This window comes from Sarcophilus harrisii, chromosome 5, assembly GCF_902635505.1.
Source record: "Sarcophilus harrisii chromosome 5, mSarHar1.11, whole genome shotgun sequence".
Lineage (NCBI taxonomy): Eukaryota > Metazoa > Chordata > Mammalia > Dasyuromorphia > Dasyuridae > Sarcophilus > Sarcophilus harrisii.
In genome coordinates this window covers 98,909,547-98,925,973 of record NC_045430.1, presented here as the reverse complement: position 1 = coordinate 98,925,973, position 16,427 = coordinate 98,909,547, and the positions used below count along the sequence as shown (strand labels likewise).

At 32.2% G+C, this 16,427-nt stretch overlaps 1 protein-coding gene across 3 annotated transcripts in view; it reads left to right on the top strand.

Moving 5' to 3' along the window:
- The window catches only part of DENND5B (DENN domain containing 5B), a 217,500-nt gene that overhangs the window by 159,861 nt on the left and 41,212 nt on the right, over positions 1–16,427 (top strand). For all 3 annotated transcript variants that reach the window (XM_031938131.1, XM_031938133.1, XM_031938132.1), the window contains one exon: positions 3,123–3,204. In XM_031938131.1, coding sequence (XP_031793991.1) covers positions 3,123–3,204 — 82 coding nt within the window. The remainder of the gene's footprint in view (positions 1–3,122; positions 3,205–16,427) is intronic.

Genomic DNA, 16,427 nt, shown 5'->3' with positions numbered 1-16,427 from the left:
AAACTAAGGCAGGATTTGAATTCAGATCTTCCTGATTCCAAATTCAGCATATTAATCAATATACCACCTATGTATTTCATATTGCTATACTGCTAGATATATCAGAAAGCTTAAAAGTTAGAGGGAAAAAATCTATTATGTCCAAAAAGGTTTATATTCACTATTTTTGTTGTAACTAAAAACTGGAAACAAGGTGGGAGCTTATTAGGGAATGGTTGAATTGTGGTACATGAAGAAAACAGATGTTTTGACAACATAATATTGAATATGAAGGATTCAGAGAAACTTCAAAAATTTTTATGACTTGATGCAGGGTGAAATGAACAATTTATACAATAAATACAATAATAAAAAAGAAAACAATTGAAAAGACTTAAAACTCTGTTCAGCATAATAACTAGTCATGTATCCAAAAAAGATGATCAATGGATTGCTAAGTTTTGTTTGATTATTCTTATTTGTTTAAGAAGGAAGGCCTTCTATTTTGTAGCAGGATCTAATAATAGAGATATAAAAAAGATCAATAAAATATTTCAGAACACACAAAAGAAAACAAATTTAGCAGGGGACAACAAACAGGAAATTTTGTTAAATTTTCAAATTTAGTATCAACTTAAAAAAAAAGTTTACAACTTTAGATACTTCCTTTCTGTTCTTTTTTTAAAAATAATTTGTGTTTTAAGTTCATAATGAGGAAGAAAAATAAAGTTTAGTAATTAAATCTCCAGAATTATGAGCTTTAGTAAGCCTGTCAATGTAATTTTTTTTTTTTTTGCTGAGGCAATTGGGGTTAAATGACTTGCCCAGGGTCATACAGCTAGAAAGTATAAAGTATCGGAGGCCAGATTTAAACTCAAGTCCTCTTGACTTCAGGGCTGATACTCTATCCACTGCACCAACTAGCTGCCTTCTGTCAGTGTATTTTGCATGTTCTTTTCTTGACAAAGGAATAAGGCAATTTGTGATCATCCATTCTCTTTTTGTAGATGTTCATTAAGCATCACTTTAAGAATGTTCCAAAATTTTTCAAGGAATGGAATTCACTAGATTCTATATTTGGTAGAAACTAATTCTCTTCCCTTTTTTTTGAAACTTGGGACATTTGCCCTTCTCTAGCCCTACTGTACTTTTCTTTTACTTCTGCCAGCCATTTGACTGTTTAATTAATAAGTTATTTCAAAGTTCAGTTTTGATTTTATGGATGTAGAAACTGAAACACAGAAAGTACAAATAATTTACTTGGAGTCACATAACAATTTATGCCAGAATTGGAATTTATAATTGTTAAGATTCCTGACTGTTAAGCTTAGCCTATGTGTAAAGTTAGATAGAGAAGGTTCTCTTTGTCTTATAAAAATATTAAACAATTCATTCACTGTATAAGGTGAATTCAAAGTAGCAACCTACTTTGGGTTATTTCTTTTCATCAGAAAAGTATTGTTTTTAAGTTGCCCATTTTGTATGCTGTTTATAGTGTGCTTGCTGATGTTAATCAAATAATATTAGTTAGAGTTTCAACAGTTTGGATGGTTTTTTCCTATTTAAAAAAAATCTTAAAGTGTGGTGTGATAGAATATGATTACATTACATAAGAATAGAAATTATGTATATTTTCAGTGGTTTACTTGGTGCAAGATATTCAGAACTTATGGCAAAGTTTTACTACTATTTGCTAAGGTATTTTATTACTTATTTTTAGATTCTAGTTGTAGGCCCACAATAACCAGAAAGGAAAATTCTAGCTAACTGTAATCAATCAATAAAGATTTACTAAGGACATTTTATGGGCCCGGCACCATTAGATATTAGAGATACAAAAACAGAAATGGAGCAATTTCCTATCCTGAAGGAGGTTAAATTTTATCAAGGGAGAAATTTTATCCCCTTGGATAAAGTGACCCCTTAGTCACTTTACCTCTCTGAGCTGCAATTTCCTCATATCTATACCCTTCCAGCATTAAATATATGACTTCTTCAATAAATACCTGAAGAAGCATTCCAAATCAGCAATAATCAGAAAAGTTAAAACATAAGAAATATCATCATTAAAGGAGCTAGTTGTAAAACAGACATACTGATTTGTTGGAGGTGAGATTATAAAACAATTTTGAGAAACAGAATTTTTTTCACATTATTCCCCCTCACACAGTCTACTTTCCACCCAAGCTGCACTACTAGCTCTTTCTTGGAGCTTTTCCTCTCTCCATGATTTCACAGAGGCCATCTTCCATGCCAACCATGCATCCTCCATATCTTTTCCTCTCAGAATATTTATTTAATTCAACACTTAACTCAGAGGCCACTTTCTCCATGAAATCTTCCCTGAATTGCTAGTTGCCACTTCATATTACCTGCTATTACCCATGCATATATTATATTCCCTAATACAAACTCTTTGAATTCACAGACTATTTTTTGTTTTGTTGTCATATTTTTTTTGATTTTTGTTTTGTTTTATTATCCCCAGTGCCTAACACAATATAATGCATCATATTGATATTGGAATGGTTTGTCATTTCCTTCTTCAGTGGATTAAGGCAAACAGGTTAAATGACTTGCCCAGAGTCACATAATTAGTATCTGAGGTCCGATTTAAACTCAGGTCTTCCTGACTCCAGTCCAGCCTTCTTATCCTATCTAATCTATCTTTTCTTCCTTTATCTTCCTCCTGCAAAGACCAGATCTCTGTTCAAAAAATCTTTAGTAACTCCCCAATGACAGCTGAAGAAGAAAGCTTATGTTCCTCTGCTTTGCATTCAGGTGACACCAACCTAGTTTTCTTCCCTTATCCCATATAACTTTTCCATATGTTCTCCTTTCTCCTATACCCCAGACTACTCGCTTTTCCCAAAATTTAGCTTTTACTTCCAATCCCTTTGTTCAAATTGTTCCCTGTTTTTGGAACATTTCTTTTCTACCCTCTCTCTTTTGCCTATTGAATAAAGAGTGAACACTACTGTCCTTTAGAGCCAACTCTAATACTATGGTATATGTATTAAAGTGGTCTCATCTCTTATCTAAGCTGTGTTTTTTTAAGAACTTAGTATATAGCAGATGCTTAACAATTGTCTATGTTAATTTGAGTCTAATTTTTTTCTAAGTGGTGATATTTTTCTAAACAGTTTCCCTCGGACCAGAAAGAAGAAAGTCTGACTCAGGAGCCACATTACCAACACTTAGAGTCTCTCTTATTCAAGACATGAGGTATTTAATTATTTTAACCTGTGACGATGACTTCATAATTTCATGGATTTCACACTTAAATTACCTAAATGACTGAAGAATATATGCATCTTCTGTGCTGATGAAGAATGTATTTATTCTTTTTTCTTTTAAAAAAAATTTTTTAATTTACAAAACATATGCATTGGTAATTTTTCCAGCATTGACCCTTGCAAATCCTTTTGTTCCAAATTTTCCCCACCATCTCCCCATCCCCTCCCCTAGCAGGCAGGTAGTCCAATATATGTTAAATCTAATATATATGTATAGATATTTATACAGTTACCTTGCTGAACAAGAAAAATAAGATCAAGAAGGAAAGAAAAGAAAAACTAAGAAAGAAAACAAAATGCAAGCAAATAACAACAGAGAGAGTGAGAATGCTATGTTGTGTTCTACACTTAGTTCCCACAGTCCTCTCTCTGGGTGTAGATGGCTCTCTTCATCATTGAACAAGTGGAACTGGTTTGAATCCTCTCATTGTTGAAGAAAGCCACATCCATCAGAATTGATTGTCATATAATCTTGTTGCCATGTATAACTATCCCCTGGTTCTGCTCATTTCACTTAGCATCAGTTCATGTGGGCCTCTCTAAGCCTCTCTGAAATCATCCTGCTGGTCATTTCTTACAGAACAATAATATTCCATAGCATTCATATACCATAATTTATTAAACCATTCTCTAATTGATGGGCATCCACTCATTTTCCAGTTTCTTGCCACTACAAAAAGGACTGCCACAAGCATTTTTGCACATGTGGGTCTCTTTCCCTCCTTTAAGATCTCCTTGAGATATAATCCCAGTAGAAACACTGCTGTGATAACTTTTTGAGCATAATTCCAAACTGTTCTCTAGAATGGTTGGATTTGTTCACAGTTCCACTAACAATGTATCAATGTCCCAGTTTTCTCACATCCCCTCCAACATTTGTTGTTATCTTTTCCTGTCATTTTAGCCAATCTGACGGTTATGTAGTGGTATCTCAAGAGTTGTCTTAATTTGCATTTCTCTGATAAATAGTGATTTGGAGCACCTTTTCATGTGATTACAAATAGATTCAATTTCTTCATCTGAAAATTATCTGTTCATATCCTTTGACCGTTTATCAATTGGAGAATGGCTTGAACTATTATAAATTTGAGTCAAGAATATATTTATTCTTTAATGAATAAACTTGTTGCAACTTGTTTTTTTACTTAGCACAAAATCCAACCAAAAAAACTGTTACTGTGCAGTTTGTATATAAATTTCATCTGTATATAAATTCATCTGTACATAAATTTATTTTATTCTCAAGAATTTGGGGACCAAAGAGTTGCTAAGGGAAAAGGATGATATTCTTCAAGTAATTATAGTTATTTGCAAGTAAAAGAAATTATCAAATTTGTTTTCAGATGAATTTACTTTGAATAAAGTACAAGTCTTAGAATTCTTGCTATTAGAAATTCGTTTGACTCTATGAGATGTACTGCATTTCCCCTCATTAAAGGTCTTCATGTAGAGGCTAGATCATTATGTGCTGACTATGTTATGGTGCAAATGCCTTTTGAGCATAGCGTCTTTTCTAACTGTCAAATTCTATAATTCTATGGTCTTATTTTAAATAGATTTACAGAATATGAGTTTTTCTCCAGATATTATTATATACATCTTGGTGAAGTGAACTCTTATAAAGTGAAAATCTTAAAGTTTAAGATATACAGCCACTGTGTTCTCATGGTGTACTTTATTAACATTAGTTATACATGTTTAACATGGCTTGTCAAATATCTGAAACTATTTGTGATAGTATGTTTTATTAAAGGATTTGTTATTTCATATTTTGTTTTGACCATCAATTCAGATTTTAACCATTCTCAATCTTAGTATGTGGTTTTTATTAGTTGCTTTTATTTAAATTAAATTAATGTCTTATAGCTATCATTCTGGCAATGGGGTTCTTCAAACTTAAGCAGTCTTTGGAGAACCACTTGAGTATAACAAACCTATACTTGAAATCTCTCCTGCTTGGTAGGACCTGCCATTATTTTCATTCTGCCTTTAACAAAAATTTGATTGGCCTATAATGCATGCAGTGTGAGAAATTGAAAGGACTTAAGTGAAAGTTCCATTTGTATCCTTTAGTTTTTCCCTGATTTTAAGTGTATCATTTCAAGATGGATGCAGTATAAGTTATAATATGATATATTAATAGTAACTAATAATAGCAATAATCTAATACCTTATTTATGTTATTCATTAGATCTTGTCAAATAGATGGAGAAATATACAGTTAATTATTAGAATTCTTACAAGATGCTAAGTCACGGAATTGATTGAGACAATAATTATCTAATTTAGCATGGTATTTAACAGTTCTCTAGTTCAGAGTTCATACCTTTCACACCTTTAGAGTTCAAACCTTTAAGAGAGCATATAATTTCAGAGTCTGATTTTTTTTTGTACAGCAAAATAACGGTTTGGTCATGTATACTTATTGTGTATCTAATTTATATTTTAATATATTTAACATCTACTGGTCATCCTGCCATCTGGAGGAGGGGGTGGGGGGTAAGAGGTGAAAAATTGGAACAAGAGGTTTGGCAATTGTTAATGCTGTAAAGTTACCCATGCATATAACCTGTAAATAAAAGGCTATTAAATAAAATAAATAAATAAATAAAAAAGAGAGCATATATATAAGGAGAAGCCCACTAAAGGACAAGTCCACTAGAGACTTTGGGAGATTCACAAGTCAGAAACCCACAAGCCCACTCTCTGGGAGGCAGAGTCAGTTCATTCCATTTTTGTGCTGGAGGCTTTGGATTCAGAGAGAGTAGAGGCTGAAGCTGGAAGAGACAAAGGACTAGTGGCAAGAGCTCTTGAAACCAAGGGGATAGAGAGGTCTCTAAAAAAGCTAATTGGGCTATTTTGGAAGAGACAATAAAGGACTGGACTTTAACTCCTGGCTGCATTTGAGATGATTATTACTCTGAACTGAAACTAAGACTACCTCCAGAAGCCCCACAAGAAATCTGCTCCCAGAGAACAATTATATTTTAGAGAAGAGAACATTACAGTTAATAGTCATAATTGTGTACATGAATGTGGTGAACTTTGTCTTTAAATTTAAGAAGATGCTGGATGGATTAGGAAATCGAATTTAGTAAAAAAAAAAAAAATTTAAGAAACGTGCTTGAAAAACAAAATTCACATAGAATTAAAAAAGGACTGGGGCAAAATCCATTATGCTTCAGCTGAGATTGGAAAAAGAGGTAACAGTCATGATTTCAGTGAACCCTATAATACAGACAAAAAAAAATAAACAAGAAAGTTATATTATGTCACATAGTACCATACCATATCAATATTAATATTTGTACCTAATTATAATTAAAGTTATTTTAATTAGAAGGAGAAAAATAGTAAAACTATAAAAGTGGGGCCCTCAATATATCATTTTAAAACTAAGACAAATCTAAACAAAAAGTAACATTAAAGAAATTAAGAACCTGAAGGGAGCTTTAAAAAATTTTTAAATAATAGATTTCTTGGAATTATTGAATATTAGAAAGGAATTTGCATAAACTTAAACTATACAAGTAACCTTTATAAAAATTGACTTAATTGGTGCATTAAAAACCTCGTTAAAAATATACAATGTAAACAAAAATATATTCAATAAGATGAAATTCAAAATTATATTCAACAAAATGAAAATTCAGTAAAAAAAAAAAAGATTAAAAAATAACTAAGTGTTTGTGTTTTTCTGTTCTTTCAAATAATAAAGGTTCTTTCTGGGAGAGAGGTTTCTCGGGGAGGTTTTCTGGAGGCAGCTTTAGTTTCAGTTATAATCACCCAAAATTGCAGCCAGCTGATAAAAGTTCAGATCTTTTATTGTGTCCTTCAATATAACCTGGTTAGCTCAGGACTATCTCTCTGCTTGGTTCCAAGAGCTCTCTCCAAATGTCTCCAAATCCAAAGGTTTATCCTTCAGACTCCAGCCAGCACCAACATGGAAGATGCAATGAATCTCTCTTGCCTTCAAGAGAGGGCTTGTAGGCTTCCTCCCAGAGTGCTCCTCTCCAACCCCTGGGAATATTCCCAAGTAACTCTCTTGAAGCTCTAAGAGCTTCCTTTATATATATGATCTCCCAGAGGTTAACTCCTCTGAGAGAATGGGATTCTGGGTTATCTCCCAGAGTGCTCTCTGGCCCTAAGAACTTTAAGGGAGGTGTGAACACAAGCATTATTTCTATCAGTTGTACTTAGTACCTTGTTTCAGGTTCAGGCCCAAAATATCTCCTTCTAAGATGAAATCAATCATATTGAACCATGCTAAACTAAATAATTATTGTCTCTATCAACTCTAATGCTTAACACTTTGTAAAGATTCCAACAACTAAGGAATTAAATAGAATAATTCTAAATTAGATTAGTGGATCAAAGAACTTTTTTTTTTTTTTTTTTTTTTTTTTTTTGCTGAGGCAATTAGGGTTAAGTGACTTTCTCAAGGTCACACAGCTCGAAAGTGTTAAGTTGTCTGAAGCTAGATTTGAACTTGGCTCCTCCTGACTTCAAGGCTGGTGTTCTATCCATTGTGCCATAGAATAGAATATTTCATCAAAGAAAATGACAATAATGTATTGGGCAATAAATCAAAACTAATGGATATATCTAAAATAGTTCCTAAGAGAAATTTTTACATACATAAAATATATGAAGATTAAAGAAATTAATAAAATTGAAAGTAAAAGGACAATTAATAAGTTATGAGCTAGTTTTTAAAAAATATATATATTTATTTCATGAAAAGCTTCCCATTACATGTAAAAAAATTTAACATTCATCTTTTTAAATTTTTAGTTCTAAATTCTCTCCCTACTGCCTCTCACCATTGTAAAAGGGAAGCAATAAATCAGTTTTACATAAAAAGTAATACAAAATATATTTCCATGTTAGCCATGTTACAAAAGAAAAAAAAAAAACAACAACAATAAAGTTTTAAAGATATGGTTCAGTGTGTACTTAGAGTTCATTAGTTCTTTCTGGAGGTAGATAATATTTTTAATCACAGGTCCTTTAGAATTAACTTGGATCATTATCTTAATCAGAGTGGCTAAGTCTTTCATGGGGCATTTTCCTTCACATATTGCTATTGTTATACAATATTCTGGTTCTGTTCACTTAACTTTGTATCAATTCACATAAATTTTCACAAGTTGTTCTCACACCATCCCCCTCGTTATCTGTTATAGCACAATAGTATACCATCAAAATCGTATATCATAACTTATTCAGCTGTTCCTCAGTTGATGGATATCTCTTCGATTTCTAACTCTTTGCCCAAAAAGAGCTGCTATAAATATTCTTGTACAAATAGATCTTTTCTCCTTTTCTTTGACTTTTTTGGGATAAAAAACCTAGCAGTGGTATTTGGTCAAGTGCATGCACAGTTTTAATCCTTTAGAGGTAGTTCCACATTGTTTTTCACAATGGTCAGACTAGTTCACTATGTCACCAGTAGTTCATTCGTGACCTAATTTTTCAACATAGCCTCATCATTTGTCACTTTCCTTTTTTTTTAATGTTAACTAATCTAATGGGTATGAGAGATATTTCAGAATTGTGTTAATTTGTTTTATTGAATATTTATATTCAATATATATTTATTGAATACTAGAAAGTAATTTGCATAAACTTAAACTATACAAGTTCCAATCAGTAATGATTTAGAGAATTTTTTCAGATGACTATTGATAACTTGGTATGGCTCATATTTTTTATAAATTTGACTCAGAGAAACTTGCTGTAAAACTTACCCCCCCCCCTTTCTTATTTGCCTTCCAATGTTGGCTACATAAGTTATGTTTGTGTGAAAATTTTCTTAATTTCATGTAATCAAAATTATTCATTTTACATCCTGTGATCTCCTTTATCTCATATTTGATCATATTTTTCTTTTCTGCATCTCTGAACAGGTACATTTTTCCATGCTTTCTTAACTTACATAGGATATCACCCTTTATGACTAAATTGTTTAGCCACTTTGACCTAATCTTGGTATGGGGTATGAGGTGTTGATATATGCCTTGGTTCTTCCAAACTACTTAATGATTTTCCCAGAAATTTTTGCCAAATGATGAATTCTTACCCCTAAAGCTTGAATTTTTAGGTTTAATGAAACACTAGATCTTTATGGGCATTTGCTACTATATTGTGTATGTAATCTATTCCACTGAATCACCACTCTGTTTCTTAGCCAATACAAGATTGTTTTTGATGATTAACATTTTTTAAATATAATTTTAAATCTAACACTCATGGGCTACTTTTCTTCATTTTTTTCATCTATTCCCTATTTTTGTTGTGCTTCCAGATGAATTTTTGTTATTTTTTATAATTCTGTAAAATAATTCTTTGGTAGTTTGATGGATATGACGCTGAATAAGCACATTAACTTTAGGAAGAATTGTCATTTTGGCTTAGCCTACCCAAGAATAATCAATATTTTCCCAGTGTTTAGATCTGTAATGATTTTTGTAAAGAGAGTTTTGCAATTATGTTCATATAGTCTTGTATGTCTTGGCAAATAGACTTCCAAGTATTTTATATTGTCTAAAGTTATTTTTAAGTGGGATTTCTCTATCTCTTGTTGCTAGATTTTGTTGGTAATATATAGAGATTCTAATTATGTGTCTTTATTTTATATCCCACAACTTTGCTAAAGTTGTTAATTGTTTCAATTCTTTAAATATATCTCTAGAGTTTTTTAAATATATCATCCTTTCATCTCATTGCCTATATTTATTCCTTTACTTTCTTTTTTTATCTTATTGCTACATATATAGCTAGCATTTTTAATATAATAACAGATTATGGTGGAATTAATGGAAATCCTTATTTCACCCTGATTTTATTGGGAAAACTTTTTTTCCCTGTGATCATTAAAGTTTGTTCTTAGTTTTAGATAAATATTATTTATGATTTTAAGAAAGCGTCCATTGATGCTATCTGGTGTTTTAATAGGAATGAGTTGTATTTTTGTAAAAAGCTTTTTCTGCATCTATTAATATAATTATATGATAATCATTGTTGTTGATATGTTCAGTTATGCTGATACTTTTCCTAATATTGAACTGCCCTGCATTCTTTCTCATGGTTTTTTTTTCCCCTTTTGATCTGATTTTTCTTGCACAGCATGCCAATATAGAAATATGTTTAGAAGAACTGTATGTTTAACCTATATTGAATTGCAGCAGTCTTGAGAAAGGTTGGGGGAGGGAGAAAAGGAGAAAATTTTAAAGAGCACAAAGTTTTGCAAAAGTGAATGTTGAAAACTATCTGCATATATTTGGATAAATAAAATACTATTAACGAAAAAAGCTATAAGCACAAGGAAAAAAAAACAAAATTATAATTTTTAAAAATAATTTGATGAACTAGAGAATCCTAAATCATTAACTAATTATTAATTTAGTAAAGTTACAGAATATAAAAGAAATCCATACAAGTCATTAGCATTCTTGTGTGTTGTCAACAAAAGCCAAGAAGAACAAAAAAAAAAGACATTACATTCAGAATAACTAGAAAAGATATAAAATATTTGAGAGTATCTCTACCAAGGTAAACCTAGGAACTATATAAATATTGCTTGTGGGTAGGTTGAGTCAATATAATAATGATTCATAACTATGTAAATTAGTTTGCTTATTCTGCTGTATGAAGAGACATTTTATAGAACTAAAAAATTAATAGTAATTGAATTTATATGACTAATAATAAAAAATAAAAAAGAAAAGGCCTATATCTATAAAAATATTTATAGCAGCTATTTTCATACTAGCCAAAAATTGGGAACTAAGGAGCTGTCCTCCTATTGGGGCATTACTAAACACATTCTAGCATATAAATGTAATAGATATGTTATTATATCTTAAGACGCATGGAGAACCACTTTAAACAAAGTTCAGTGAACAGAACTGGAAGAACAATTTATGCAATAACAATGACATAAAAAATGTTTTTTGAAAGACTTTAAAAATCTGTTCAATCCAGTGGTAAACCACAAGTCCAGCAAATTTTAAATGAAACATTTTACTCCCATCAGAGAGGTGATGAATTTAAAATGCAGAGAACAATATTTTAGGCATGGCCAGTGTAGAAATTTGTCTTACTAAACTGTGCAGATTTATTACTGTGAGCATTATTTGGCAGAGCCAGGGGGTGGGAAGAGTAGCCAGAATTACTGTTCAATTTAGATAGGGGTGAGGGTACACTGGGAAGGACAAATGTGAAAATGTGTATATGTATACATATGCATGCACACACAAACACATATATACACAAGTATGTACATGTGCATTTATGTATGTTTGTATATATTTCTAGAGAGATTTGTATATATATGTATATATAAATACACACATACATTTATATTTTTTTATTTTTAAAGAAATCCTAAGTCTAGCCCCTATCCCTATCCTATGTACATATAAATAACATTGTTTATGTGAATTATGTATTTATATAGAGAGAAGCAAGGGGACAGAATGTGTGTTTATATTTAGGTAAGATAAATGACATAGTTTAGGAAATTCAATTGTTACCATTGTTACAATTAGGAAATTAAATTGTTACCAATGCAATTTAATACCTTTTCTACTACTTATGGTCTTAGAAAGTTGTCTAGAGTATAGATAGGTTAAGTTCCAGGTCACATGGCCAGTAGATGTTAGAGACAAGACTTATACCCAGATCTTCTTGCCTTGGAAACTGGCTTTTTAGCTGCCACATTGTGTGTGTGTGTGTGTGTGTGTGTCCCTAAAAACTATACCCACTTTTGTTCTAGGATTGAGATTTATGCACTGTGTTAGAAGTCTTAAAAACTAAGAGTGTGGATACCCTATGTATACACTACGCGTACAGAACATTTATACCTCAAGAGATCATGTAGTGTATACACACATATATGTGTGTTTTATGTGGGCATAAATGTGTCTATATGGAGCTATGTCTGTATATATCATGTTGGTGTTCACTGTATCTTATTTTGAAAATTAAGGGGGAAATTGTGGCCAAATTGATGACTTTTTGTGAGCCTAGGTTAAACTGAGAGGTTGTTAGCCTAGGTGATTGAGAGAGTGATGATGGTACTCTCAACAATAATAGGAAAGTTGGGAAGAAGGGTTTTGAGGGGAAAGAATGAGTTCTGTTTTGGATATATTGGGTTTAAGATACCTATGAGACATCTAGTTTGAGATGTCTAAAAGGCAGTTGCAGTTAGTAATACATGACTGGGATGCAGAAGAGTTTAAAACTGAATGTATAGATTTATCAATCATGTGCACATAAAAATGGTCATTTAGCTCATAGGAGTGGAATATCATCAAGTGAGATAGTGAAGTTCAGAGGAAAAAGAAAAGAGGACCCAGGACAGAGCCTAGATACTTGGTTATTAGCAAGTGGGTTGGTTGGTAAGAGTGACATGAATGAAGAGCTATTCAAAGGAGACCAAAAAAGAATAATCATCCAAATAGAATAAAAACTAGAAGAGTGTCACAAAAATCTAGAGAGAAGAGAGTTTCTAGAAGGAGAAAGTGATCAACAGTGCTAAAGACTTCAGAGAGACTGAAAGGGAAAGCTAAATGAAAAGACCATTTAAGCAACAATTGATCATTTTGGATAGGGCACTTTTAGTTGAATGTTGGGCTGCAAAATAGATGGAAGAGGATTTAGTAGTGAGTGAGAGAAAGTATAGAGGCAACTAAAGTACATGGCTTTTGCAAATTTGATTGAGAAGTGATAGAAAGATTATAAAACAATAGCTAATGTAACAGTTAGATCATGGGAAGGTTTTTTTAGGATTGGGAGGAGGGCTAGGAGAGAGATATGGACGTGTTTCCCTAGACAATCTTGAAAAGAAAAAAGAAATACCTTTTCATTTTGTAGAGAAGCATGAATTTTTACTAAATCTTGAAGTGACAGAAGGCAAAATTACGTAGCTCAAAATGGATGTTTTCTCTATCACTATTTTGTAAACCAGTAGTGCAAGTAGATTAGACAGTGGGTATAACATGGGATTGGAAATTGGAGTTATCTTTCCACCTTTTTGTGGTTAAACTACTTAAGAAGGCTGTCTACAATAAATGTCTCCCATTTCCTTTCCTTTCTCTACTTACTATAAGCTAAATTCCAACATCAACTAAAACTACTCTCTACAGTGATCTCTTAATTTTCAAATCCAATATTCTTTTCTCTATAATCATCTTTCTTAATCTCCCTAAAGCCTGAGACATTGGATTACATTCTTTTCTTTAACATTGTCTCCTCTCTAGATTGCTGCGATACTACTCTCTCCTGGTATTCTTCCTACATATCACATATCTGAAAGCTCCTGCTAAAACCCTAGTTGAGTCTCACAGGGCTTTATCCAACATCCTCTCCCTTTTATATCATCATTTGGTAATCTCATCATTTACCATGAATTCAATTTTTATCAAATTGGATATATCATAGACATCTTAAATTTACTATGTCTAAGATTGAAATCATTATCTTTCTTCCCATCCCTAAATACTCTTCTCCCCCAACTTTTCTATTACAGTAGAGGATACCATCATCCACTCATCCATTTATTCGGTCAGGTTCTCAGCCTGGTCATCTTTGATGATTCACTCTGACCCTCCATATCCAGTTTTTTACCAAGCTCTATCATTTCGCATGCTGTCTCTTCTCTCTTTTGCTATCACACTAGTGCAGACCCTCATCACCTCATGCTGGATTGTTGCAGTCCAGCTTCCTAGATGACTTCCCTGTCCTAAATCTCTATTTCAGACCATTCTCCACTCAGCTGCCAAAGTAATCCTCCTAAAGTATAGACATCTGACCATGTCACTCTATACTTAAATTTCAGTAGCTCCTTATTACCTTAAGAATCAAATTTTTAAAAATCTTCTGTTTAATATAAAAAGCATTTCATAGCCTGCCTCACACACATTTCCATTCTTTTTATATCTTCTTCCAGCATTATAGACTTAGTGATCTAGTCATACTGTCCTTCTTGCATAAGACACAGTCATCTCCAGACTCCAAACCATCTTCTATACCTGGAATTCTTTCCTTCCCCTTCTCTGCCAGATATTGTGTATATAGTTTTCAACATTCTCTGTTTACTTTATTTTACATCACTTGATAGGTCTTTTCATTCTTCCACAAACTAATGTTGTTTGTCACTTCTTGCATTATGTTCATGTACCATAATTTGTTTATTCCTTTTTTGCTACCACAAAATATTTTGTTACAAACATTGTTGTGCATGTGGAACCTCTCTTTCTCTCTCTTTCTTTCTCATTAAACCTTCTTGGAATACATATCTAGAAATGGTATCTCTGGGTAAAAGAGTCTGAACATTTTAGCCCCTTTATTTACATAATTCCAAAATAGTTGTACTAATTCACAACAATATATTCGTCTGCTTATCTCTCCATATTCTTTCCAACATTAATAATTCTCATGTTTTGTCATGTTTAATACTTTGCTAGATACAAGGTAAAGAAGCCATAAGTTATTTAGATTAGCATTTCCCTTATTTTTGATAATTTCAAGTGTTGTTTCATGTGGTGATTAATTGTTTTAAAAAAGAAAGAAATTAACCATTTCTGAGATAATACCTCACATGTATTAATTTGGCTAATAGGACGGAAAAGGAAAATAACCAGTGTTGGAGGGGATATGAAAAAAATGACATTGATGTACTGTTGATAGAGTTGTAAATTAATTCAGTTGTTCTATAGAGGAATTTGGAGCTATGCCAAAGGACTATAAAACCATTCATATCCCTTGGCCTAGCAATTCCACTACTAGATCTGTATCCCAAAAGAGATTAAAAAAACAAAAACAAAAAGGAAAAAGGTCTATATTTACAAAAATATTTATAGCAGCTCTTTTCTGGTGGTAAAGAATTGGAAATTGTGGTTCTGCTCATCAACTAAGGAATGGCTATGTTGTTGTTTGCTTATATTTTGTTTTCTTTCGCAGTTTTTCTTTTTCTTCCTTCTTGATCTGATTTTTCTTGTGCAGCAAGATAACTGTATAAATATGTATACATATATTGTATTTAACTTAAATTTTGGACTACCTGCCATCTAGGGGAGAGGGTGGGGGGAAGAAGGGGAAAATTTGGACAAGGTTTTACAAGGGTCAATGTTGAAAAATTACCCATGCATATGTTTTGTAAATAAAAAGCTTTAATTAAAAAAAAAAAAAAAAAAAAAAAGATGATCAGCTGTAAATGATTTAGCTATTCTCAGCAATATAGTGATCTAAAACAACTCTGAAGGGCATATAATGAAAAATGCTATTCATCCCCAGAGAAAGAACTGATGGTGTCTGAATACAAACCAAAGCATACTTTTTTTTTTTTTTTTTACTTTATTTTTCTTGAACATTTTTTTGGGGGAAGTTTCTATATTTTCTTTTAACAACATGACTAATATGGAAATATGTTTTGTATGACTATTCATGTATAACTTATATAGAATTGCTTGCCTTCTCAACAAGGGGGTGGAAAGGGAAAGAAGGAAGAAGATGGTTTGGAGTCTGGAGATGACTGTGTCTTATGCAAGAAGGACAGTATGACTAGATCACTAAGTCTATAATGCTGGAAGAAGATATAAAAAGAATGGAAATGTGTGTGAGGCAGGCTATGAAATGCTTTTTATATTAAACAGAAGATTTTTAAAAATTTGATTCTTAAGGTAATAAGGAGCTACTGAAATTTAAGTATAGAGTGACATGGTCAGATGTCCATACTTTAGGAGGATTACTTTGGCAGCTGAGTGGAGAATGGTCTGAAATAGAGATTTAGGACAGGGAAGTCATCTAGGAAGCTGGATTGTAACAATCTAGCATGAGGTGATGAGGGTCTGCACTAGTGTGATAGCAAAAGAGAGAAGAGACAGCATGCGAAATGATAGAGCTTGGTAAAAAACTGGATATGGAGGGTCAGAGTGAATCATCAAAGATGACCAGGCTGAGAACCTGACCGAATAAGTGGATGAGTGGATGATGGTATCCTCTACTGTAAGGAAGAAAATGTGGAACACAAGGTTTTAAAAATGAATGTTAAAAATTTATTTTTACATGTAATTGGGGAAAAATAAAACACTAATTTTTTTAGAAATTAAAATGATAAAGTAGGAAAAAATTGTTTATAGGACTTTA